Here is a 25,770-nt window from a genome sequence, read left to right as displayed (position 1 = left end):
CTATTGAACACCTCCCCCAATTGTCAGATGACATCCGTCAATATTTTCATGAGGCATGACTTCACCTTGGAGGAAATAAATGACACTATTTCATCATTACCCACCTCAAAAACTTCCATGTCTAGCCCTGTGATTACAAAATGCTCTCTTCACGGTCTATTCTTCTTATGGTCCACCAGATAACCAAGGTATTAAGTTATAAATAGCTGTACTCTTATAAGAGCTGAAGAAATGAAAAGTTTAACTCCATCTGGAGAATCATATTTAAATGAAACCTTCCCTCCAAGAGCAATTGGTCTTACTGTATGTGTGGGATGCTGAGAAGTCTATCTAATTTGTTGATGCCATTTTATGAGTTAGCTCAGTTCTCTGGGAACATAATTTACTGGGATTAAGTATGTGGTGCACCTGCTTAATTTTAGACTGACTACGCATCCCCAAACCTCACTACCCTTCTTACCTCTTGTGAAGCAGGTTAAGGAAGTTCAAATACCTAGCAATGCAGATATCCCAAAATCACTCTGACTTTATTAACACTATTAATGTACACTCAAATTCTTCTCAAGATCTGGTTGTCACTAATGACTGCTTGGGTGGTTTAAAATTCATATAAAATTAAAAGTTACCCCGATATTTTTTGCTTAACCCTCTCTCAGGATCCCTACGGTCTATGGCCCTGATTCAGACCCGCTCGCTGCCGGAGGCAACTGGCAGGTCCAAAGGGCCTTTTCTTTTTTTTTTGACCAGCCTTCTGGCCGCTCGCTAAGCTTTCGCGAGCGGACAGGTGATGGTCTAATAGAGCCGGAAGCTCACTACTGACATCACTCGTGATGTCAGTAGGGCCGCCCCCAAATGGCAGGTGTTCCTTCAGGAACGCCTACAAAACGGGGCGAGCTGTCTATCAACATCGACAGCCGCCCCGTTTGTAGCGACCTCCGGAGCGAGTGAATTTCTCACTCGCCCCAAGGCTCACACAAACGCACTGCCCGGCCATCGACCAGCTTGCGAGCGGTTCTGAATTAGGCCCTATGTTCAAAACTATGCATAGACTGATGTTGAAGATTACTTGGGGGATCATTTATAGCTAGCTAAAACAATGACATCTTGCAGCTCCTGAGCAATGCTATTATGTACTTTTCGTCAGGGCTGCTGGTCTATGCCAATGGATGGCCTATCCCACTGAGCAATAACTCTACAACCTAGAGAACTCTTTGTAATCTTTGAGTGCACTTGGGGGGGTCCTCAGTTGAAATTAAATTCTCTTAAACGGTAAAGAAAGGATAGTCTACAGTCCTTGGAGATAACTCCAAATACACCTAAGTTCCCAGTCTCTGGGGGGGGCGGGGCTACGGTGGCAGTGGAGTGAGACGTGAGTCCGGAGAGCTCCCCGGCTTAAGATCCGATTTTGCAATCCTGCTCAATAGACCAGCTGTATTTAGGTCACATTAGACCTATAAGAGTACGAGGCACCTGAGGAAGCGTTCCGGGGTCCTGGTCGGCGCTACCGCTTCCGTTTTGAGCCGCTGCTCTGCTGTGATCCTGCTCCCCTTCTACACTGAGCGCCTGTGTCTGTGTTGTCCTGGGCGTGGCTGGAGCCTGTACATCCGCACGCTCGGGTTTAGACAGTGGTGGTCTACAGGGGTGCCCTGCCCTATTTTCACCTAGCCTGCCTTACCTCTGCTGCCCGACTGTTCGGTTCACTGGAGATCGTGAGGTGGGCGTGGCTTCTTTTGTCCGGCACCCATCTTCCCTTCATCCTCCATTTTGACCTGCCTGTCGGTGACAACTGCTGTCTTGCTCTGGGTGCTGTGTAAGTGCTGTGTGCCACTGCAGTTCCTGCTTGGAGACCTGTGTGGTGCTGTCATATTGTAGGATATTACACTCCCTGACTGGCTCTGTCTCCTTACAGCCATTCCTGCCTATATAGTGTCTCCCCACAGCTCCTGCCTGGCTACCTCTGGGACTGAGTGCTGTGCTAATATATAACTTCACAGTTTTTGACTGGATTTCTCCTCTTTCAGCCCTCCCTGCCTGCATGTTAAGTTGACAGTTCCTGCCTGGCTCTGTGTGGGACTGAGTGCTGTTACTATATTAGATATCTTTACAGTCTCCGAGTGGCTTCATGATTCTCCAGTCCTCCCTGCCTGCATATTATATTGTTACAGTTCCTGCCTGGCTCTGTGTGGGACTGAGTGCTGCTACTATATTATATAACTTTATAGTCTCTGAGTGGCTTCATTATTTTCCAACTCTACCTGCCTGCATGTGGGACTGAGTGTTACTAATATATTATAGAATATTGTGGCTCGTGACTGGCTCCTTTTTCACCCCTCCCTGTCTACAAATTAAATATTCGCACAGCGGGATTGTGCTGCTACCATGGGAATATCTGGGCAGGCTGCTGCCGCAGCAGCTAAGCTGGTAAAGTTTGCTCGCCAGCCTTCCTCTCGGGCTCCGCCTCCTCTGGTACAAAGTGAATCCTCTAACCCTGAAGCTGCAGGTGAGTCGCAGGGATCAAGTACTGGGGCCCCACCTCTGGTTACTCTGCAGCAAGTACTGGAGGCTATTGCGGGTAGTGAGAAATGTCTTTCGGATAAAATTGAAAAGGTGCAATGCGACCTCTCTCTCCTGCGACAGGATGTGCAGCAAGTCAGGGAATGGGTGAGTGAGGTGGAAACTCGCATATCTAACCTAGAGGATTTGATGGTCCCCTGAAAGATAAGGTATCTTCTATGAGTCAACAAATGGCCACTATTCAAAACAAATTGCTGGTATGGAGGGCCGCCTACGCTGGAATTACCTTACAATTTGCTGTGGAAAGGGCGCACCGTGTTCCTGCTCGCCGCCCTCTGCCTGGTGCTCCACCTCCCACCTTTATTGCAAAATTGCTAAATTATAAAGACCGGGATGCAGGGTCATGGATGGGACGCATTAAAGGTCCTCTGTCTATGAATGGCATGAAGATTTTTACTTTCCCAGATTATGCAATGGAGGTCCAAAAAGATAGAGCTCAATTGCTTCCTATTAAGCGTAGACTCAGAGACCTTAATTTATCATATGCTATGATATTCCCACCCAATTTCCGGATTGTGGCAGATGGGGAATCTAAATTTTTCTCAACTCCACGGGAGGCGGCTGCGTGGCTGGATCGTTACGCTTCGGGGAACAGTCAATTAGCTCCAACCTGAACTTCTACATGTTCACTGCTGATATATAATAGTTCTGTGGGTTTTTTTTGAAGATGCAGGTTCTATATTAGTTATTTACCAAAATTCTATATTTTGCTTTTCTAATATTGATGTGTGATGTATAGATTTAATTATGTGTCTATCGCGCTGTTTTTTTTCCTGTTTTTTTTTTTATTGCCGGGGGGCTCCCTTGCATTGGTAGCTGCTGCACCAGGGGTCTTCAACCTTGGCCCTCCAGCTGCTGTGGAACTACACATCCCAGCATGCACTGCCATAGTTTTAGCATGCTGTTATATCAAAAAGGTGGCAGTGCATGCTGGGATGTGTAGTTCCACAGCAGCTGGAGGGCCAAGGTTGAAGCTATACTCTATTGCTCCCTTGTGGGTTTGAGATCAGTTTAATTTCATAATTTGTGGGTGTTTGGGATATATATGCCGATGTTGGGGTGGGGGGCAGGGGAGGACTGGAGGTTTTGGGAGGTTTTTTTTATTATTATTTTTAGATCTGGTGTTATATTAGATGTTATTTTTCAGTGTTTCTATATGCTGGGTTTGAGGGGGAAATGTTGTGAAATTTGCAGTTATGAGCTCTTCATTGTGCTATGGCTAAGGTAAATTTTCTTACATGGAATGTCCGTGGAATCAATAATAAAGTTAAACGCTCTCTGGTACAGAAGATGTTTAGACAAATAATATCAGCGTTATATTGTTTAACAGAGACCCATTTAGTTGATAGTAGACTGCTCTCTCTTAAATGGCCGTGGGTGGGCTGGGCATAACACGCCTCCCACACGTCATCGTCCAGGGGGGTCCGACTGTAATAAAAAAAATCTGTCTTGTGTTAAATTCAGTTAAGTTGGATCCATATGGAAGATATGCGTTTCTTGACTGTAAGATACATTCCATGCCTTTATATATATTAGCTGTATATATACCACCTCCTTTTTCATATGAGGTGTTGAAGTGTGCAGCTGAGTTTGTGGCTCTATCTCCAGGTACTCCGATACTTTGTTTAGGGAACTTTAACACTCTCCTAGACCCCTTTATGGACAAATGGCGCGCTACCTCTCATTTACAGTTGGTTAGAGGGAAATCGGGTTTTGCTAGCTTTAGAGAGAGCCTGGGGTGGATAGATGCCTGGAGGGTTAAACATTCGGGTTTACAGCAGTTCCCATGTTTCTCCGCGACTTATTCTTTTTCGAGAATTGATTTGGCTTTGGTTTCCCCCAGTCTGCTCCCCAATATATGTCATGTTACTTATAAAGCCAGAGGGGTGTCTGATCATTCTCCCCTCATGATGTCCTTGAAGGCAGATAGTCCTAGAGGTCAAGCATTTTGGAAGTTACATCCCTTCTGGCTTATTCAAATGAAAGCTGGTTCTGAATTAGAGGCTTTGTGGGATGGGTATTTTGCGGATAATATTGGCTCTGCCTCAGCGGTAGTTGTGTGGGACTCCTTTAAGGCATATATGCGAGGTACTCGGATTAAGTGTGTTGCTGAGCTGAAGCTGTTTTATAGAAGGACAGAAGCCGAACTTGAATCAGAGTCACGTCAATTGGAACTGGTCTATTTGAGGGACAAATTGGATACGTCTAGGATCCATTGGTTGGCAGCTCAGTCTGCGTGGACAGCTCATATCTCCGATAGGAATATGCATAGTCTATTATTTAAATCTATGTGAATGCAGATAGGACAGGGAGTTCTCTAGCACACCTAGTACACGCTGATCGTCCATCTCCGATCGTTGCTGAGCTTGTGCGTCCTGATGGTACGGTTGTTAATTCTACTCCGGATATAGCAGACCTTTTCTTTACTTTCTATAAGGACATACATAGTACTAGGTTGTCCTGTTCCATGGCCGAACTGCAGTCTTATGTGGCTAATATTAGCTTACCTTCCTTGTCGCCTGAGGCCCAAGCCTTTCTTGATGCCCCATTCATCCTGGAAGAGATAGAGGTTGCTATCAAGTCCTTCCCTGGTGGCAAAGCCCCAGGTAATGACGGCATACCAATTGAATTATATAAAAAACATGCTGGGTTATTTACTCCTAGATTGTTTCAGTTATTTAATGATTTGTATGAGGAAGGTGTATTTCCATCCTTTATGTCGGAGGCTGTTATTATTGTCTTGCCAAAGCCTGGGAAGGATCCTAGATTCCCTGATGCCTATAGACCAATATCACTGATCAATAACGATGCCAAAATACTTGCAAAAATATTGTCTCTGAGACTTAACCAGGTTATTGCCTTTATAGTGCATCCGGATCAAACCGGTTTCATGCCGGGTCAATCTACCTCAATAAACATTAGACGTCTTTACACTCATTTGCAGGCATCTCACGACCAGGAAGCAGCTTCAGTCGTTGCGGCAAAGGCTTTTGACTCGGTCAAATGGCCCTATTTGTGCGAGGTTATACGGTGTATGGGGGTGGGGCCTGTCTTCCTCAAATGGGTACAACTTGTATATGATAGACCCAATGCTAGAATATCTGTTCACGGTTTTATTTCCCCTCCATTTTCATTATTTCGTGGTACGAGACAGGGTTGTCCATTATCCCCTGCCCTTTTTGCCCTAGCAATAGAACCACTGGCATGTATTCTGTGGGCTCACTCTGATGTTGTGGGATTGCAGCTGGGTACTAGAGTTCATACAATAGCTTTATACACAGATGATTTACTTTTGTTCCTTAAAGATTATAGGAAAGCCATGCCTGCGTTTTTCAAAATATTTGCAGAGTTTAGCGGCTATTCAGACCTCGTTACTAATTGGGGTAAATCTTTTATATTACCATTGAGGGTGCTCCTCCTGTTGCTCCTGAGATGCCTATGCCTCTTTGTTGGGTTTCTAGATTTAAATATTTTGGGGTCTGGATATCTAATCAAACAGGAGATTTTATAGATTTGAATTTAAAGATTGGTTCTTGGACTAAGCTTCATCTTACAATTATGGGCACAGTGAACCTGATAAAAATGGTGTTGCAACCCAAATTTCTCTATATATTGCAACAGTCCCCAGTATATATTCCTGCATCTATATTTCGGCAATTAAATAGTATGCTTTCTTTGCTTATTTGGGCAGGTAAGAGGCCTCGATTGAAAATTGATGTTCTCACTGGATCCAGGGTGAATGGTGGTATGGCCCTTTCAAAATTTCAATTCTACTACTATGCTGCACAGTTGGCTCATGTTCGGTCTTGGTTGCACGACCGCCATGCTGACTCCTTACTTACTCTCTGTGTCACGGGCAATGCCGGGACATACCCCAATGCAGACCTTGCTAAGTGGTAAGATTTCCAGGAGTAGTCCTCCCCTACTTGTTCAAGCAATTAATATATGGCGAGAGGTACATGCACTAATCCAGTTTGATGACATTGATCCGGACCCCCCCTTGTGGTGTTAGTGTCGTTTCTCTGAATTGGACACTCTTTCTGTTAGACAGGTTTGGGATAAAAGAGGTATCGGTACAGTGGGACAGTTATATTTCAAATGGTGTTTTGAAGTCTTTTACTCAACTGAAGGAAGAATTTAATCTTCCGGCTACATATTTCTATAGGTTTTTGCAACTCAGACATGCCCTAACTGCCCAATTTCAGGATGTTCCTCCTTCTATTTCCAATTCTCCAGTAAAAGAATTTGTGTTATCTTTAGGTCCTCGGCAGTCAGTGTCAATTGTATATTCTTATAGGATGTCATCGCATCATGGGGATGGTTTAGCCAAACTGCGTAGTGGTTGGGAATCTGAAGTAGGTGTTTTCAGTGATGAGCAGTGGGAATCAGTTTTAGGGTTTCCATGCAAGGCTACTGCATCTATACATTTTCAGTGGATACAATTATTTATTTTACACAGAGTATATTTAACCCCTGTGAGATTAGTACGTTTTGGAGGTACACAGTCTAATCTCTGTCCTAAAATGTGGTATTATTCAGGGCACATTTAGCATTTATTGTGGGAATGTTCAGTGGTTCAGGTTTTTTGGATTAAGGTAAGGGCTACTATGTCTCACACCAGTATTCCCATTACAGTACAGTGCCTAAATTCTGTACTTTGGGGGCTAGAGAAGATGATGAGCTGGACCATTGTAGCACTCAATATGCGATTAATTTATGTGCTCTGGCAAAAGTCTGTTTGGCCCGATCATAGTTGGCTCCTAGTGGGCCTGAATTTCAGAAGTGGGTTTCTTTGGTTAATGCTACTCTGGAACATGAGCAATATTTATACCTTGTCCGTAAAGCAGAGTCTAAATTTAACCGTATTTGGACTAGATGAATTTAACCGTATTTGGACAAGATGGGTAGAGTCGAGATATGCACTCCCTCTGACTTAGCTATAGCTAGAATTTATATGGTTGATTTCATTTTGGTTTATAACATGATTTCCCAATTTTATTTTATATTATTTGTTGCTCAGGAACACTGAATGTGGAATGTTCTTTTTGTTTATTTTGTATGTGTTTAAAACTGAAAAAATTCTTTAATAAAGAATACTTTATCCAAAAAAAAAAAGTTCCCAGTCTCTGAACATCTACCCATCCCCGTGGTCCAATAAACATACTTCCTGAATTCCTCTCTCATTGAGGTCTCCTTTTGTGTTTCTCAAGGTATTTGTTTGCCCAATATTTCCCCCAGTGTTAGATTTGTTCTTTTTAGGATGTATTTCAAAAGGTACCAATTATCACAAGTTATCAAGCACCGAAAGGTCCCAGTTTGCCAACTACTCACTCAAGAAGGAGGATCTGCTCAGAACTATCTGCATTTGTAAAGGTGGGTACACACCCGACAGATATATCTGCAGATCGAGTGATCTGCAGATATATCTGCAGATGATGGTTGTTCATACACACTGAACGGCCATCATCTGCGGGACTCGGCGACCAGGGGGCGGGTCCCGGCGGGGTACATGTCCCGCCCCCTTCCTCGCGGCTGCCGCTGTATGTACGGACAGTCTGCAGACCGCTCGTACACACCTGCCGATGGACAGATATGTCTGCAGACATATCTGTCCATCGGCTGTGCAGCACAGCCAATGCGGTATGTCGGTGAACGCCGATGTTCACCGACATATCGCGGGTACACACTGACCGACGGGCAGCAGATACATTGGCCGATCAATTGATCGTCCAATGTATCTGTCCGTGTGTACCCCAGCTTAAGCCTCTTTTTTATGCAGCTTCCATATCTATACTTAGTGTAAGCCATTCTGCAAAGAAGAGTGACATTCAATATGTCTAATTTTGGCACAATGAGAGAGACCTCTTGGTGGGTCTTGATAATCTGATGTTGTGTGCCAGGAGATGCCTAATTGTGGTCCCACATGATCAGTCATTCCAGATGAAGACTGCATGTGCCAACTTGTTCACGAGACCAGACCTAAAGTAAAGGCAAACATTCTTAAACAGTTGAAGCCTTTTCCTTAACGTTGTCTGCTGATGGATCTGTAGTTGATGTCTTCGAATAGTGTACTTGGAACATCTTGTTCAGCCAGAAATTTTATTTGCTGTTATAATGGGACCAGTTGACTTTTTGTCCAATTCTCATTGTCTTGGCACTGACTCCATGTTTCGACCTATTACCATTTTATCATTTAAAAGGAGCCATATCTTGACCATATTTTCTGTTAACTTCACCACCACTTTTGTAAAGGTTCTTGGACATGTTGCTAAAAAAAAAAGGCAGACCAATGAATTGGAAGTGTTGGTGCATAATTCAATAACTTGTGCTGTACTGCCACCGGAACATGAAAATAAGCATTTTTACATCTATTGTGCTAGAAAATTTCCTTTGATAATAGTTCTGAAGACAGAATTCACAGACTCCATGCAAAATTGTCTGGCTTTGACACAATTGTCCATAATATAGAGCAATTCTTCTGATGGAATAAATAATAAGGAATAAAAGCTTTATCCTCTAATACTCAATGAAATACAATAGCACAAGGGCATTCTGGATGGGTAGAGACAGTTTTAAAAACACTCACTGGTATGCTAAATAACAGTGCTCATTCTCTTAACCAGTGTCTTCTTCCTGTCTCTTAAGCTGGCCATACACGGGGCGATATGTACCATGTGATGCGACAGGAAATCCGACGTCCGACATATCGGGCGATCACCACACACTGTGCGATCGGGTGGCCGACCTCCCGATATGCTGGCTCCCCCTCTCCCCCACAGAGCTGCATGGGATCGCACGTCGCATCCCCAGATCGACTAAACCTGCAGTAAGATCTGGGGCTGTGATGTACGACCCCCACAGGTGCGCACACTATCCGAAATCATGTCCATACACTGTACGATATAGCAGCCTAATTGTATCCAATCCGTAGGATTTTAGCATATGTATAGACGCGCTTGTATTTATCTGTATGATAAAAATTTAAAATTGTAACTTTTATATAGGATGTGAGAAACTCCTCACAAATTTAATACAATGTAGTTCAATTAAATAAATAAAATGAAGACAATACTGAATGAATAAGACCGGCAAAAGATTTGAGAGAGATTGGAGAGGACAGTATACAGAAAAAATCTCAAAGTCAAAAGTCATCACTTTTGCCTTATGGCAAGGTGCTCCATCATGCTGGAAAAGGCATTGTTCATCACCAAACTGTTCTTGGATGGTTGGGAGAAAAGATGTTTTGGTACCAATCTTTATTCATGGCTGTGTTCTTAGGCAAAATTGTGAGCGAGCCCACTCCCTTGGCTGAGAAGCAACCCCACACATGAATAGTCTCAGGATGCTTTACTGTTGGCATGACACAGGACTGATGGTAGCGCTCACCTTTCCTTCTCCAGACAAGTGTTTTTTCAGATGCCCCAAATAATATGAAATGGGATTCACCAGAGAAAATAACTTTACCCCAGTCCTCAGCAGTCCAATCCCTGTACCTTTTGCAGAATATCAATCTGTCCTTGATGTTTTTCCTGGAGAGAAGTGGCTTCTTGGCTGCCCTTCTTGACACCAGGCCATTTTCCTTCGCCTCACTGTGCGTGAAGATGCACTCACATCTGCCTGCTGCCATTCCTGAGCAAGCTCTGCACTGGTGGTGCCCAAATCCAGCAGCTGAAACAACTTTAGTAGACGGTCCTGACGCTTGCTGGACGTTCTTGGGCACCCTGAAGCATTCTTCACAACTGTTTAACCTCTCTCTTTGAAGTTCTTGATGATCTGATAAATGGTTGATTTAGGTGCAATCTTACTAGTAGCAACATCCTTGCCTGTGAAGCCCTTTATGTGCAAAGCAATGATGACTGCATGTGTTTCCTTGCAGGTAACCATGGTTAACAGAGGAAGAACAATGATTTCAAGCTCCACCCTCCTTTTAAAGCTTCCAGCCTCTTATTCTAACTCAATCAGCATGACAGAGTGATCTCCAGCCTTGTCGTCATCAACACTCTCACCTGTGTTAACGAGAGAATCTCTGACATGTCGTCAGCCGGTCCTTTTGTGGCAGGGCTGAAATGCAGTGGAAATGTTGTTTTGGGGATTAAGTTAATTGTCATGGCAAAGAGGGACTTAGCAATTAATTGCAATTCATCTGATCACTCTTCATAACATTCTGGAGTATATGTGAATTGCCATCATAAAAAGCAGCAGACTTTGTGAAAACCAACACTTGTGTCATTCTCAAAACTTTTGGCCATGGCTGTATGTATTCCATATGTTGTCTGAGAATTGTATTTGTCTTATTTTTTTGAAATGGGAAAATTAAAAGAATATTGAATTAAAAAAATATAATAGAAAAAATTTGAAAATGTATAATTTCCACGCTGAGGAGACTATTGCACATGCATGTGCTTCCAGCATTATTTGTATACCAAAGTCAAGCCAAGAAACAGATCTACTGTTCAATGATTCCACAAAAACCTACAAATCAGCCTGAGCCCTAAGCCAAAACACACAACAGCTCAAGGTAAACCCTAAAATTTTGGGTGTACTACGTTTATTGCAATTATTGAAAAAGTGATAGTTCAGAATATATTTTTCAGTGTGGTTGTAGAGCCTCTGGGAAATTAGGTGCCTTTTCACAAGATTTGTGCTGCATGTGATGTTGAAAATGTTTATGCAAAATATTTTTTTTTACTGCGCTGAAGGTTAACTCCTTCCCTTAATCAGAGAACTGTATTTTGTATAAAAGACATCTTTGTTAAGCAGAAAGGGTTTATCACAAACTATTTAGACTTTATGCTGCTATATCCTGCTGGCTGGCTTTCTTAATCCCTTCCACAGGCTCTACAAGAGCACTGATTAAGAGCACACTTTCAATCCAGTATAGAAGTGCACAAAATAAAACACCCATTACTTAGGTGCTAACCTTGAGCAGGTGTTTTTCTGCTTTTGGGATGGGACAGGGTCCAAATTTATTACAGATGCTATTTCTTCCATAAGCAATTCAAACCAGCTCATTTGCAAGGACAGGGAATGCTACGAGTCCTCCCTCTGCCACCTGGTCCTTGCAGGGGCTTATTTCAATGATATGGTATGAACGCACATGCAGAGCACAAGTGTTTATACAAAAGTGCGCTCTCACTTTTCACAAGCAGAACGGCTTCCAGAGGTAGCAGACTGTTCCCACAGTTCTCAACTTGCAGCATTATTGCACTGTACAGTTTTATTGTACTACAGCAGACAATAAAACACTAAGGGGCCCATTAATTAATGGTCGCATTTGCAATGCGATCTGGGCGCAATATTAGCTCCCATAATTGTATTGCCGGATGTAATCATACGCCTGGATGTAACAAAAATCAAATGCAGGGACAGGAGCTCCGAAAGGAGCCCGTCCCTGCATGTGACCACGTCAGTGTGTACAGATGGTGGTATCTGCGGGGGCCAATCTCTGGAATGCATCGCATTCTGGAACTTGGTAAATATGGCAGCATTGCATCCCCTATAGAAATCTATAGGAGTGGCGGCTGCCAGCGGGAATAGAGGGATCGCAGCAGATATTGGAGATACCTGCTGCAGTCCCTCCGTCCTACATTTGGGGGATACTAAATATTTGCTGTTACCCCCCGGAAACACCCGCCAATATTTATTGATAAATAGGTCCCTATCTGACTTACCAATTACTACAGACAGGACAAGTCAGAGAAGAGGAGGATCTCTATTATAGACCATCTCGGAGTGTTTTCATCTATCCTGCCTCCACCTAAACTAGAAGGAAAGCTTCCCATTGTAATGGCTGCCATGGAGGATTGAAAAGGAAATACAAATGGCCTTCTAAAAAAGAACTAAGGAGATGTACAGTATGTAAAACGTTTCCATACCTTTACATGTATTAAAAAAAAAACTCCGTTCTCTACCATCATCTATTCTCTACCTGACTGCATAATCCTTTCATAGAAATTAAATTCACAAAAGAAAGGAGGGGTAAGTAAAAGAACCCCCTACCATATCATGTCAACTTGACTATAATGATGTGATACTATGAAAATATTGAATTAAATTTAAGCCCAGGTTTTTGTAAGTATTGTTAAATGAAAAATAATGGATAAAACAATAACAAAACAGTCACACAGGTAGGGTGAGGGGTGTACAATCAGGATATAATGCCTATATATGTAATAAAAATGTATACACAACTTATAATAGACATGCAAATCTTTCAGACAGTAATAGATAACAAAAACAAATACATTTACCTTCCTTCATTAACCAACTCAATGAACGCAAGGCCAGCATTTTTCTGAATAGAGTTCTGCCATTCCTGGAAGGTGAAGAAGAGATATAACATGAGTAAATATATTTAGCTTTTAGCTGATTACAATGTAGGTTAGAGTCACAGGTTTGGCTGTGACTGTGATATGGATGGTAGCCTTGCGATTTCCTCCGCTTCCAGTCATGTGCTATGTCAAACGTAATATTGGATAATAGAAATATATGCAGAATTGGAAGTAAATTGTGCCTATAATATTCCTAGGAAGAGTGTGCAGGAAGAAAAGTGCATATTAGTCCATATACAGAGTTGTACATATCTGGAGATCTATTATCATCAGAGTAGACTTAAGGTGCGTACATACTAGACAATTCGCTCCATGAGCGATATCGTCTAGTGCAGTGGTCTCCAACGTTAATTGGGGTGTGAGCTACTTTAGAAAAATGCAACCTCCTGAAGAGCTACTAAAATTGTAGAAAAAAAAAAAAATCAGGCAAATGACCGAACAAATTAAGGTCATTTAATAAAAATGGGAAAAAAAATATGTTTCATAGAAAATAACAATGCTTTTAATTATTACAGTGATATTGTTGTAGTTTGTAAATGTAAGCACAGGCGCATTTCACTGTTAATTACCGGCTCCAAGGAGGTAAGTGCAGTAGAGAAGCAAAATATATAGGCAGGGCTGCTGTGTGACTTTGTGGCAGGGCTGGGCGGGGGTCACTCGTTCTGCAGACGCCGGGGAAGCACGTCAGGTGATTGCTGTAAAGGCTGCGGAAATCACCTGATGTGCTTCCCTGTGGCTCCACCCATGGCGTCGATGGGGGAGCACACATCAGAGGTCACTTCCTCCAAGTTGACTCGGCAGTACTGCAGCTAGCTGAGCTACCAAGATTAAGCCTGCGAGCTACCGGTAGCTCGCGAGCTACAGGTTGGAGACCACTGGTCTAGTGTGTCCCCGGCAGGGGTTTGTAGTTAACGACATTAAGAACACACACTGAACAATATCATGAACGATCTCGTTCAGTGGCGGGCACCCTCCCTTATCCCCGAACATGCAACAACCTGATAATATAGTCATGTTGGCCTGCATGTTTGGGCGATGAACGACAATGACCAACGACCTGCGGGAGCGTGTATCGTTGGTTGGTCGTTATTGTTTTAGTGTACACACCGGCCGATATAGTGAACGACTGAATGATATCGTTATTGTTCAGTCGTTTAAAATATCAGAAAGTGTGTACGCACCATGACACCAACCCTACAATGGCAGATGTGCTGGTCTGCATGGGGACATTTGTACGAAGATGCTCTCAGTGACTTTGCCTATGAGAGAACACCCTGCTTTAACGCAGTCAGTTCCTCATCTCTATTGGTAAGTGTAGATCTGATGGGAATATGTAGGACTCTGCACCTCCCATACTTCTGTGCATATGTAGTGCGAATTCAAACAAAAACACGCAACAAACGGGGCGTCGCTCAACTCTGTTTCAGCGCTAAGGTGATCTATAACTATTTTTATCCAACTTAACTCCTCTATTTATAAATACAAAAAATGTAAGAAGGGAAATAAAAAGGACAAAAAAATATGTTTATGGAATAAACTTTGTACATTTCAGTTGTGGTTTATGTAAAACAATTTGCACTGTCCCATAATCAATTCAATATTTCATCATGCAACCAATGGCTTCTAGAACAATCACAAAACAATGCACTATACAAAGCGCATAATAGCCTTGGTTATTGGTCTCCCAGGGGCACAGGGGAGAAACACTATAAAAGCCTCAGGCCTACCACTAATGCAACCATGTAACTGTAAAGCACATTTCAACACTTAAGAAAGGATGGACTGCAGAGTGGATTCAGCTATGTCAATATTCCAGATTGTGCCTAATTGACAAACATTTCCTGCAGTACCTTATCCTGGGGTCCTGTATATAGAGCGCTCCTGAAACACCACCGAGATATTGCAGGAACACAAACCACAAGATAGCTGTACAAGGACAGCAAGGTTTCTCTTTATAGTTCTTAAATACATAAAACAAAACACTTAAAAAAAAAACCTACTGAATAATCTGTAAAATGTGCTGTTCCAGTTCTCCTATTGCTGAAATATAAGATACAGCAACAGAGCATTTTTCTGCCTCTCCAATGCAGTCAGCAACTAGGGTGCCCAGGCATTAGACCAGCAGTAAATGGTTGCTCTGCTACATCAGCAAACATTACTGAACTGAATCACATTCACTTAACGAGTATATATACGTTTCACAAGCATTAAAAAAAGTAGATTATGACACAACTGTCATAACGATTACCTGATTGTCATACCATTATACAAAACGTAGTTTTGTTTTAAATGGTCAACATATAAAACAATATTGTCATGTTATTAAATAAGCCCCAAAATCTTACCATTTATATGAAGTTTGATTCAATTATGAAACTGTTGCTCTGCACTAGTAAAACCATATTAATTAGGTTGCACACACTATGGGCCATATTCAATTTGAGGCGAAAAGTCCATTATCGGCGATAATTTATCGCCGATGTCATTTTCATCCGTTTCACTTATCCCCATAGTGCAGGTGTGAAAAGTCTTTATTAAAAAAACGGAGATAAGTTTTCAACGTGTAATACATGGCGAAAAACAGTGCAGAATTGGGGTTTAGGGGTGCAGCTTGGGAGTGTCTCCTAAAAGTAATCTGTGTAAAAAGAAATGTTAAAAAATCCTCAGGACATCCAAAAAACGTACTTTCATTTTGGGGGCAAAAAAAAAATAATATTGGGGAACAAAGTTTTAAACTAGCGAAATTGATTCAGGGGGGGTTCCCATGTATGCGTGTTTTCTAGAATGCAGCAGGTGCATTTTTGCAGAATTTTAAGAAATTACTTTAGGGACTTAAAAATATGCTTGCACCCATTTTCATGTACCCCAAATTTGATGGGCATAGTTATTTAAAAAAAAAAAAAGCTTTTCTTCACAGGTGCATTTATGCACCTGCCGCGGCTATTTAACAACCCGACTCACCTTCCGCAGGCCAAAACGGGGGTACCCATAGTGATCCCTCGTGTCAGACCAACTTTAGTGGGGTGCCAAGATGATTTCCCGAAAATTGGCAGGACTTTTCCATACTTACCTTTCCGCCTGGACCCGTTTTCGCCGGATCCAAAATTGAATACGGGGATAAGCGGGCACACGCCCGATACTTTATTCCTGGAAAAACCTCCGATGATGGCAAAAAGTCCAAGGTCTGACTTTTCGCCTCAAATTGAATACAGGCCTCTGTATACATACTGTGTGTATTATACATATACACATTATATATATATATATATATATATATATATATATATATATGTCCAACACAAACAAGCTGCGGCACTCGGAGATTTAGTGAAAAAGTCTTTTAGTTTAAGTTACATTGTATCCACATACCACCAACGTTTCGGGACTCTCCCGTCCCTTGGTCAAGGCAAAAGCATAACCTTGACAAAGGGACGGGAGAGTCCCGAAACGTTGGTGGTATGTTATATATATATATATATATATATATATATATATTATATTGCATCTGATGGAGTGGTGCACACTGACCCTGGACTGTGGAAACGTGTTCTGTGGAGTGACTAATCACGCTTCTCTGTTTGGCAGTCAGATGGGCGAGTCTGGTGTGGCAGACGCCGGGAGAACGTTACCTGTCTGACTAAATTGTGCCAACTGTGAAGTTTGGTGGAGGAGGGATAATGGTATGGGGCTGTTTTTCAGGGTTTGGGCTATGCCCCTTATCTCCAGTGAAGGGCAATATTAATGCTTCAACATACTAAGACAGTTTGGACAATGCTATGCTTTTAACTTTGTGGCAACAGTTTGGGGAAGGCCCTTTTCTATTCCAATATGACTGTGCCCCAGTGCACAACGCAAGGATTATAAAGACATGGTTTGATGAGTTCGGTGTGGAAGAACTTGACTGGCCTCCACAGAGCCTTGACCATCGAGCGCCTTTGGGATGAACTGGAATGGAGATTGCGAGCCAGGCCTTCTTGTCCACCATCAATGCCTGTCTTAATTAATGCTCTACAGAATGAATGGGCACAAATACCCATAGAAACACTCCAAAATCTTGTGGAAAGCCTTCCAAGAAGAGTGGAAGCTGTTATAGCTGCAATAGGGGGACCAACTCCATATTAAAGTATATGTATTTGAAAACAATGTCATTACAGTATTTTGATGTAATGGTCAGGCGTATGTATGTACGTATGTATCTGCCTAGAGTAACAGCACTGGTTGGAGACTGGCACATCTGTCCATATATGACAGCAAATTATACCTATGGAGAACCAATTGCAGTAAAAATTTAACCATTTCAACTACTGTAGTTCATGTAAATGTGCCACAACCCTGAACGCTGGAGAGTTAGAGACTCCCATAGTTAAAAACCAGTATGGTATAGGCAAAGCTGGGCACATGGGGACTGTATAAAATACATCTGGTCATGTTACTCTACTATACTACACTGATAGCCAACATACATCGCGGTCACATATTTGTGATGTGTTCAGAAACGTATATATTTTCCTGATATTGTTAGAGAATAAAGGAAGTATTAAAATAAAGAGTAAATAAATCTTTGCAAGAATGCAAACTCAATTAATTGCCTTCGTTGTCATTAACATATAATATTGATTGCTCCATCTGCTGCATAATTGACCATTATCTGTTGACTTGTAAATTGATTGTTTATATCTGAAAATAACCCTTTTCTTCACACATCCAAGTACGGCATACATCACTAAATGAGTTATTGAAATTCTTTAAACTAAAGATCACTAAATAGAATAAATAGCATTCAACATAATATAAATAAAAACCTTTAAATAATATCAAGAGAATGATCTGGTTATTTTTTTTTAAATAGAAGTAAAAAGATTATAATTAGTAAAATCAGATATGTACATTTCAGACAATGGAAAAAACAATGGCTGATAAAGAAGGTACACTACTATTTTCAAGCTTTAGGTCATCCCTTTGTAAAGCGCTGCAGGACCCTTCTAGCTCCATAGCTATAGAATAATCCTCTGACTAAATGGATGAGTTTCTAGGGTCACCAGCATGATTTAGGGCCAGCCAAGTTATTTAAGGTTAGACGTTTTGTGTAATTAATTGCATCAGACACATGGAGGCTTATGTATTAGATAACAAACTGCAGCCGCTGCAGGAACTCCTGCAAGTCCTCCCGTATTTTTAAAGCAGCAATAATTTTAACTGCAAAACCAAGCTGGGTTTTGTGGGTCAGAAAAAAAAGAAAAGAAACGTACTCATCAGCTGTACTCGTATCACAAAATCTATGGGAATTGCTTTTTGCTGACAACAGCCAATTCATAAGCATACAAAATCATGGTATATATGAGAAGCTACTGCAGCAGTATTACAAGTCAAGACCAACATTTCAAGACGCAAGGTGCATACACACTAGATGATATGCTCCCTGAGCGATATCGTCTAGTGTGTCCCCGGGCAGGGTGTGCTCAATGTCGTTCATGACATTGAGCACAGCCGCTGAACGACATCATTAACGATATCGTTCAGCGCCGGGCTCTCTCCCCCATTCCCTGACATGCAGCAACCTGACGACATCGTCAGGTTGGCCTGCATGTCAGCCTGATGAACGATGATGACGAACGACCCGCGGGAACGCGCGTTGTCGTTATCGTTCATCTTTTTGGGCTTAAAAATGGACAATAAAGTGGACGACTGAACGATAACGATATCGTTATCGTTCAGTCGTCCACTTTATCGCCCAGTGTGTACGCACCTTTAAGTGCACAAATTTCAGTTGAGACTTAAAGGGCACATCCACTAGCAGACTGTGAAACGAATGCTCGATTACGACATTGTAATCGTGCAGTCATTTCACAATCTGTGCTGTGCCTACACTGAACGATCATTCATACAGTGCAGGCACCCTCCCTCATCACCGAACATGCCCAATCTGTCGTTATCTGCAGATTGACCAGCATGATCGGGCGAGAGAGCGCATCGCTGGTCGTTTTTGACATTAAGCCGCCCGACTGACAAACGGTTGAATGATAACGATGTCGTTATCGTTCAATCAGGTAGTGGATACCCGGCTTTACAGTAGCGACAATATCAGGAGTACACTTGAATCTTTTGCCCTGGTCTGTCCGCAGGTAACAATTAATGTGCCCCAACCTGCTTAAATAAATCCCCTAAGTGTATAGTAGGTAGATGCAATTTTATTGTATAAAGGCACACAACACAAAATATTATACATGTGACAATGGCAGGAGGTTCACCACACTGTAATTACACACACTCATATGCATCTTTGCCACACACACTTTAATGTTACGCTCCTCACTCCTCTGCCCATGTGGGAGGGAATAAGGGCCTGGTTCAGATGTGGACGCTAATGCTATCCTGTACGAAAATATGCGAATGCTGCAGTTGCCTGGAAATGTATTGAGACACCCACCGACTTCGCAGAGCCAAGCAAGTGTGTAGAAATATGCAGCGGCTTTCGCATATCCTTCAATAATCAACCACCTGAGTAACCCTATGGTCGTGTAGAATTGCGGAGGGAACTGAGACGCTGGCACCATATTTTCTGTTTGCGGTATCGCAGATGTAGGTAGATATAATGGTCACGACACGTCTGCCTTTTTCGCTAGTCCCCATAACCTCCTCCAAACTGCCCATGAATGTCAATCACTTTGCAAAGACATCCTCACTACAAGCGGTATCGCTAAGGTAGCTTGGCTCATGGGCAATGCGGCCGTGATGCAAGCACGGTCGGCCGATAAGCGCTCAAGTGTGTACAAATCAGAATTGCGTCTACATATGAATCAGGCCCTAAACTCAATATTTTCAGGCTTCTGCAGGAAGCACAAAGTAGCAAAGTCCATGGAGGCACCTTGATTCCCTTGTAGCCACTATTTCCTGTTCTGCACACTGTTGCAGCCAATCCTTGCCACCGTGTCCAGTAGAACCAAAGCAGTTAACCTGCATCGGCAATGACCAGGTTACATCCAACATACAAACAGCTATGCTGCAACTTTGCAACTTCCTGAAGCCCCCCTGGCCTCGCCATGATACATGTTGCCTTGGTTGGTCCTGGGACCTCCCTCAGCTTTTAGTTCATTGAGACAGCTATGTGCAACAAGGCTTCAGCATGTCTATCCAGACCAGGTGGCAAACTAGTGGTTCGCCTATTGGATGCAAATAGACCCCTCTGATACATGACAAAGAAACAATGCAATAGAACACAAGTTCTCAAACTCAGTCCTCAGGACCCCAAACAGTGCATGTTTTCCTCACAAAATCACATGTGAGATAATTACCTCCACCTGTGGATCTTTTAAAATATGTCAGTGAGTAATGACTACACCTGTGCACCTGCTAGGTGACCTGGAAAACGTGAACTGTGTGGGATCCTGAGAATCGAGTTTGAGAACCACTGCAATAGTAGTTTTAGCAACCCTGTCTGGTGACATTTAAGAATTCATACAAAATTTTACAGCAAGTAAACAGACAAAAACGCAATAGCAGCATAAATATTATCACACAAGCTGGCAAGAAAGGTATCCAGAGGGCTAAACCTTTGTTCTGTAAGAGATTATTAACCTCTCAAACCTACTCTCAAATTTTAAAAGTCTCTCTGCTCCACAAATAGCCTTTATTTCACAGTTCTGTGAAATAAATACAGGTCGAGTCTCCCATATCCAGGGGTTATTTTGGATATCGGAATATTCCATATTTTGGAATATTTGCATACCATTATGAAATATCTTGGGAAAGGGACCCAAATCTAAACACAGAATGCATTTACGTTTCACATACACATAATATACACAGCCTGCAGGTAATTTTATATAATATATTTCAATAATTTTGTGGCTCAGACAAAATTTGTGTACTTTCAATCATCAAAAAGCAAAAGGTTTAACTAGCTCAGTCATGCTAAAAAAAAAAAAATCTGTATTTCTGAATATTTGGATATGGGAGACTCAACCTGTATATTAAAATCCTTAAGCGCAAATTATTATACAGGTTGAGTCTCCCATATCCAAATATTCCGAAACACGGAATAATTTTGTCATGACTGAGATAATGAAACCTTTGATTTTTGATGGTTAAATGTACACAAACTTTGTCTAAGGCACAAATTATTAAAAATATTGTATAAAATTACCTTCAGGCTGTGTGTATAAGCTGTATATGAAACATAAATGAATTTCATGCATGTACACAAGCATTGCTTGAGCCACAAAATTATTGTATAAAATTACCTGCAGGCAGTGAATATAAGGTGTATATAACACATAAATGCATTCTGTGTGTATATTGGGGTCCCATTCCCAAGATATTTCATTATGATATGCAAATATTCCAAATTTACGGAATATTCTGTTATCCAAAATACCCCTGGTCCCAAGCATTTTGGATATGGGAGACTCAACCTGTACACAAGATATAAAAAAAAAAAAAAAGTGGTGAAAAATTAATAAAAAAGAAAAAGGATTCATGATGTAGCTAACAAAATAAACGTAACAAGGTCAAATGAGACCCCATCAGAGGAGAAGGGTGACTGGTGTTATAGTAATAAGAAAGTACTTAAAACAAAACTATCAAGAACATTTCAACAGTGTTTGCCTTTAATGTCAGCACTCTCTCAGCACCACTCCAAAGCAGCTTTGGTGAACAAAGCATTATAACACAAACAGCCATACTTACTAGACATTATCTCAGCTGCTGTGTCAAATACAAGCTGTTTTTACGCCCCTTCTCTATATAACATCTTAACACCTCTAGAGGGTAATTTAATCTGCTCCAAAGTGGCAGATCACACTGCAACCAAAGGGTGATATCCATTTAAATCAATGAAATCAATGGAAGTACTCAGCTAATACATATTCGAATCAGCTGTTGGAGAGTCCATTAGATTGTGCTTGCAGTCCACTAGAAAAGGGACAAAAGATCTTTTATTTCTGGCCTTTGTATGTTTTTTCTTATATTACTGTAATTGATTAAAAGATAAGCACTGCTTTAAACAGTTAAAATGAATACTATTTTTTTTTTTTTTAATCTGTGAATGAAAGAACACACAAAAGTACAAAAATGATTGCAATCCACAACAAAAACACAAACCAGTATAAATAACTGGACATATGTATTCCCTACGGTAAAATAGGAGGATATTTTTATTAATTTTATACAGCTCATGGAAACCCAAGGGGACTTCAAATATTTTGTCTCAGCCGGGTGTGAATTAATTCTTCTAATATACAAAGTTTCAATATGAAACCTATGGTGATCCTCATATACAAGTAAAATGGACTAACAGTTTACATATGTTCATGTGATGTATGCCCTATAAACAGAATATATCCCCTTATGTAAAAGATTAGACTCATGGAGGAGTTCTGTGACTATAAAGCACATATGGACCTATTTATCAAGATCCTTTTTACTTAAATCATTGATTTAACAATAGTCAGAACAGTAAATGCAAGAGATTTCATAGCTATCGCCGCAAAAGGCTAATTAGCTTTGCAGGCCACAGTCTGCATTATTATTTTATCTTCAGATGTCCATAGCTACTTTGTGCCGATGAAGGAATTTTATAAGAAAAAAGATTTTATAAAAGTACCCTTCTCCAGCAGCCTCCGTACATTGGGCCTGATTCAGAGTTGTACTGAAACCCATTTGCTTACAATTCTGATTGTTGGAGATCTGAGCATGCACAAGATGTGCGCTGCGCATGTGCAGGTCTCCTTCCGTGACTACGGTTGCAGTCCTGTGGCAGTTTCCCCAAGCCAAAGCATGGATTGACATGCCGCTGCGATTTGGGGGCGGGGAATAGGCAGTGACAGCTAGCATTCCCAAAGGCTCCCATTTTCGGGGTGTGCCAAGGCCAGTGTCTGCGTCCTAAGCTCATTCAGTTGGCAGATGACGCGACCAATAGTCGCAATGGTGATCAGATTCTGTGTCTTCGGATGCAGTACTCAGTTCTGCGTTGCCATCAGGGGACATCTTTTGTCCTCAGAGGCCACTCGCAGAATTTGCATGTGTTAGCATCGTTGCTGCGTCCAAATTTGTATCAGCAAAGCTAATAGCATAAAACTCTAAATCAGGCCCATGAATGCAGTTATTTTTGCAAAATGCCGCTCTGCATGCGTGACCTTATGGCTGTGTATCCGCAGTGTCACAAATTACAGTGAAGATATAGCAATATCTATCACTTTACTGTTCATCTCTGCCCCAGGATAGCCTTTGTCCCAGCACATAGCTACAGAAAAAAATCAATACTTACTCCACAATACGGAATTATAATTAGCCAGGCCCCTTCGCGTTTTTTTTATAAATAGGTCTCATAGTCATACATTAAGTGCTATTATACAGGTCACCATATCAATGTGATTTCCATTATCCTTATAAATAGTTGGGAACAATTCTTTTACCACCCATGTATTACACTCAGGAACAAAACTATAACAAAGAAAAAAGAAATGGACTCGTCTAGGAGTCTCTTCTACATTCTGACACAAATATCCATGAGGATTGCTACATTGTTCACTATACTGGTACAGAGAGTAGCATCCTGGTCAGAACCCAGAAGGCGAAGACCCACAGAATAGAGTCATTTTGGCATAGACAAGGCTGCTAGAATAGTGACTGCAAAGGGACACTGACAGAGGAAGAAGACTTCAATATAAAGTAATGGAAGAAACAAGGATCAGTATTTTCATACTTCTAAAAAAAAATAATTATATTATTATTATTATTATATTATAGGTCTCCATTGTGCCACCCATTATACTTCTACTCTTATTTGCAGTTGAGTAATATAGATTGCGCAACTTTCCAGGCTTAAGGCAATACATATTGTTTTGGCCTTACTTTTGGATAAAGTGTATCTAATGGCCCGTACACACGGGTCGATCAGACAACGATCAGATATCGTCGTCTGATCGTCCTGCATGTGCGATATCGAACATCCAGCACATGCACCAACCCCCTAACGACTTAACGATCCCGCGATCAGCGATTGCGGGTCCCTAGAACAAACAGGCTAACCTGGTCGATATCAACCAGGTTGGCCTGCATGCATGGGCGATGGTGGATTTCGATAATACGTTCCTGCACATTGACCATCGTTTGCTCGTTAGAGGAGCTGAAAAAAATAATGATATAAATAATCAAACAATATCGTTATCTGGTTTTAAGTTGGACCGTGTGTATGCACCATTACTCTTACATTAGTTGGCCTGGGCACTAAGAGGACCGACAGAGCAATGGAAGGAAAACGGTACTAAAATAATTTATCTGGAGGAAGAGCAACTTTTAAGACCAGAATCAGCAACAGATTCAAAGTGATTTTTCATCTTCTCTTGTTAGAAAGACACTACTAAAAACAAGTTGTAGATTATGGAGTATATATAATGTGCAACTTCTCCAAGTTAAAAAAAATAATAATAAAAGGACATAAAATCACTGACATTCAATGATATGGACAAAACTATAAATCCCATTTCTACTGAAAGCCACTGAAACGCATATTCTATCCTACCTCTCATTTTTTATGTATTTGTGCAACATATAGCAGAACCAAACCGAAAAAAAAAAAGGGGGTTAGATATATGTGGATTAAGATGAATAGAGCAATAAATATCTGTGCGCTGTTATATATCCTTGCTTTAAATGTATAATGCCTTCAACAAATACTTTTAAACAACTTGCCCATTACTTTACAGTAAAGTATCAATTGCTTGATCTCCACAGAAAGGTCAACAAATTCATAAACCTAGCATTGATACATTGAAATATTATTGTTTGATTTGCTGTAATGCACATTGGATTTTTACTATGAAACCTTGAATAATAAATGTCCTGTTTTGCATCGTATAATGGTTCTCATTACACCAATAAATATTTCCATGGGGCCATACATTTAATGAAATGGCACAACAAAATATTCCACCCATTCTATATTTAAAAAAAACCTCAAAAAATGGATTGTGCCTATACGTGGATTTTATGTATAAACCAGGATACTGTAGTTTCACTTGACTCAAATTCAATTCAACAAGGCTTCTCTCAATAAAATTACATATTTAATAGACACTTACATACAGTAACTAAAACACACATCATATAGCAAATATATAATTTATTTATTTTTTTACATGAAAATAGCTTGAAATAATACCACTTTGGCTGCAATATTCAATTTAGTAGTATTAGTAAATAGTTGCCCAGCTTAACTATACACGGCCAGATAAAATGTGACAGACCAACAGATATTTTATCTGGCAGCCTGCCAGCCGCAGATGTCCGCGCAAACGCTGTGAGATATCTCACATTGTATTTGGCAGACATCATCTGCGCTCCGCCCCCAGGGGAGGCGACATTTCCCTGTTCCTTGAACACAGGAGATGTCGGTCTGTCAGCCGCGGCTGGGCATACACTGCCCGATGAGGCCGACAGGTTGCCCCCTAAATATCGCATCGGACGGGCATGTTGGACAGTCAGTCATGCCTGACCAAGCAATACTTAACCTTCGGTCGGTCGCACACACATTACAATTATCTGGGCAATTCGCGGACATTGGGCGGATCGCCCCGATAATTGTAGCGTGTATGGCCATCTTAACCCATAAAAGTCCAAGTCTGTCATCTCACAAATCAGTGAGGCTAATTACAGTCTCCTGCGTGTTTGATAGATACAATGTGCTCACCGGCAAGTTAAGATAGTAACTTTGTTTCCTTAATCAGCCTGTATACATGGGTTCAGATCACAAAGTTTTTAATGCGGTGTGTTAACTTATACCCCTCTCAGACATCTCGAGAATCCCGGGAATTTGGCCTAATTCCCGGGTACCCGAGTCTGTCTGAAAGGTGCCTAACCGGGAACA

General features: G+C 41.4%; 1 protein-coding gene across 2 annotated transcripts in view; it reads right to left on the bottom strand.

Annotated features, from left to right (window-relative positions):
- LRBA (LPS responsive beige-like anchor protein) overlaps window positions 1–25,770 on the bottom strand; it is a 626,758-nt gene that overhangs the window by 408,736 nt on the left and 192,252 nt on the right. For both annotated transcript variants that reach the window (XM_088448343.1, XM_088448354.1), the window contains exon 34: window positions 12,825–12,889. In XM_088448343.1, coding sequence (XP_088304469.1) covers window positions 12,825–12,889 — 65 coding nt within the window. The remainder of the gene's footprint in view (window positions 1–12,824; window positions 12,890–25,770) is intronic.

The sequence above is a fragment of the Taudactylus pleione genome, unplaced genomic scaffold (genome assembly GCF_031769625.1).
Source record: "Taudactylus pleione unplaced genomic scaffold, aTauple2 ptg000021l, whole genome shotgun sequence".
NCBI classification, from domain to species: domain Eukaryota; kingdom Metazoa; phylum Chordata; class Amphibia; order Anura; family Myobatrachidae; genus Taudactylus; species Taudactylus pleione.
The sequence above is the reverse complement of the archived record's forward strand: the minus strand, read 5'-3'. Positions and strand labels throughout refer to the sequence as shown.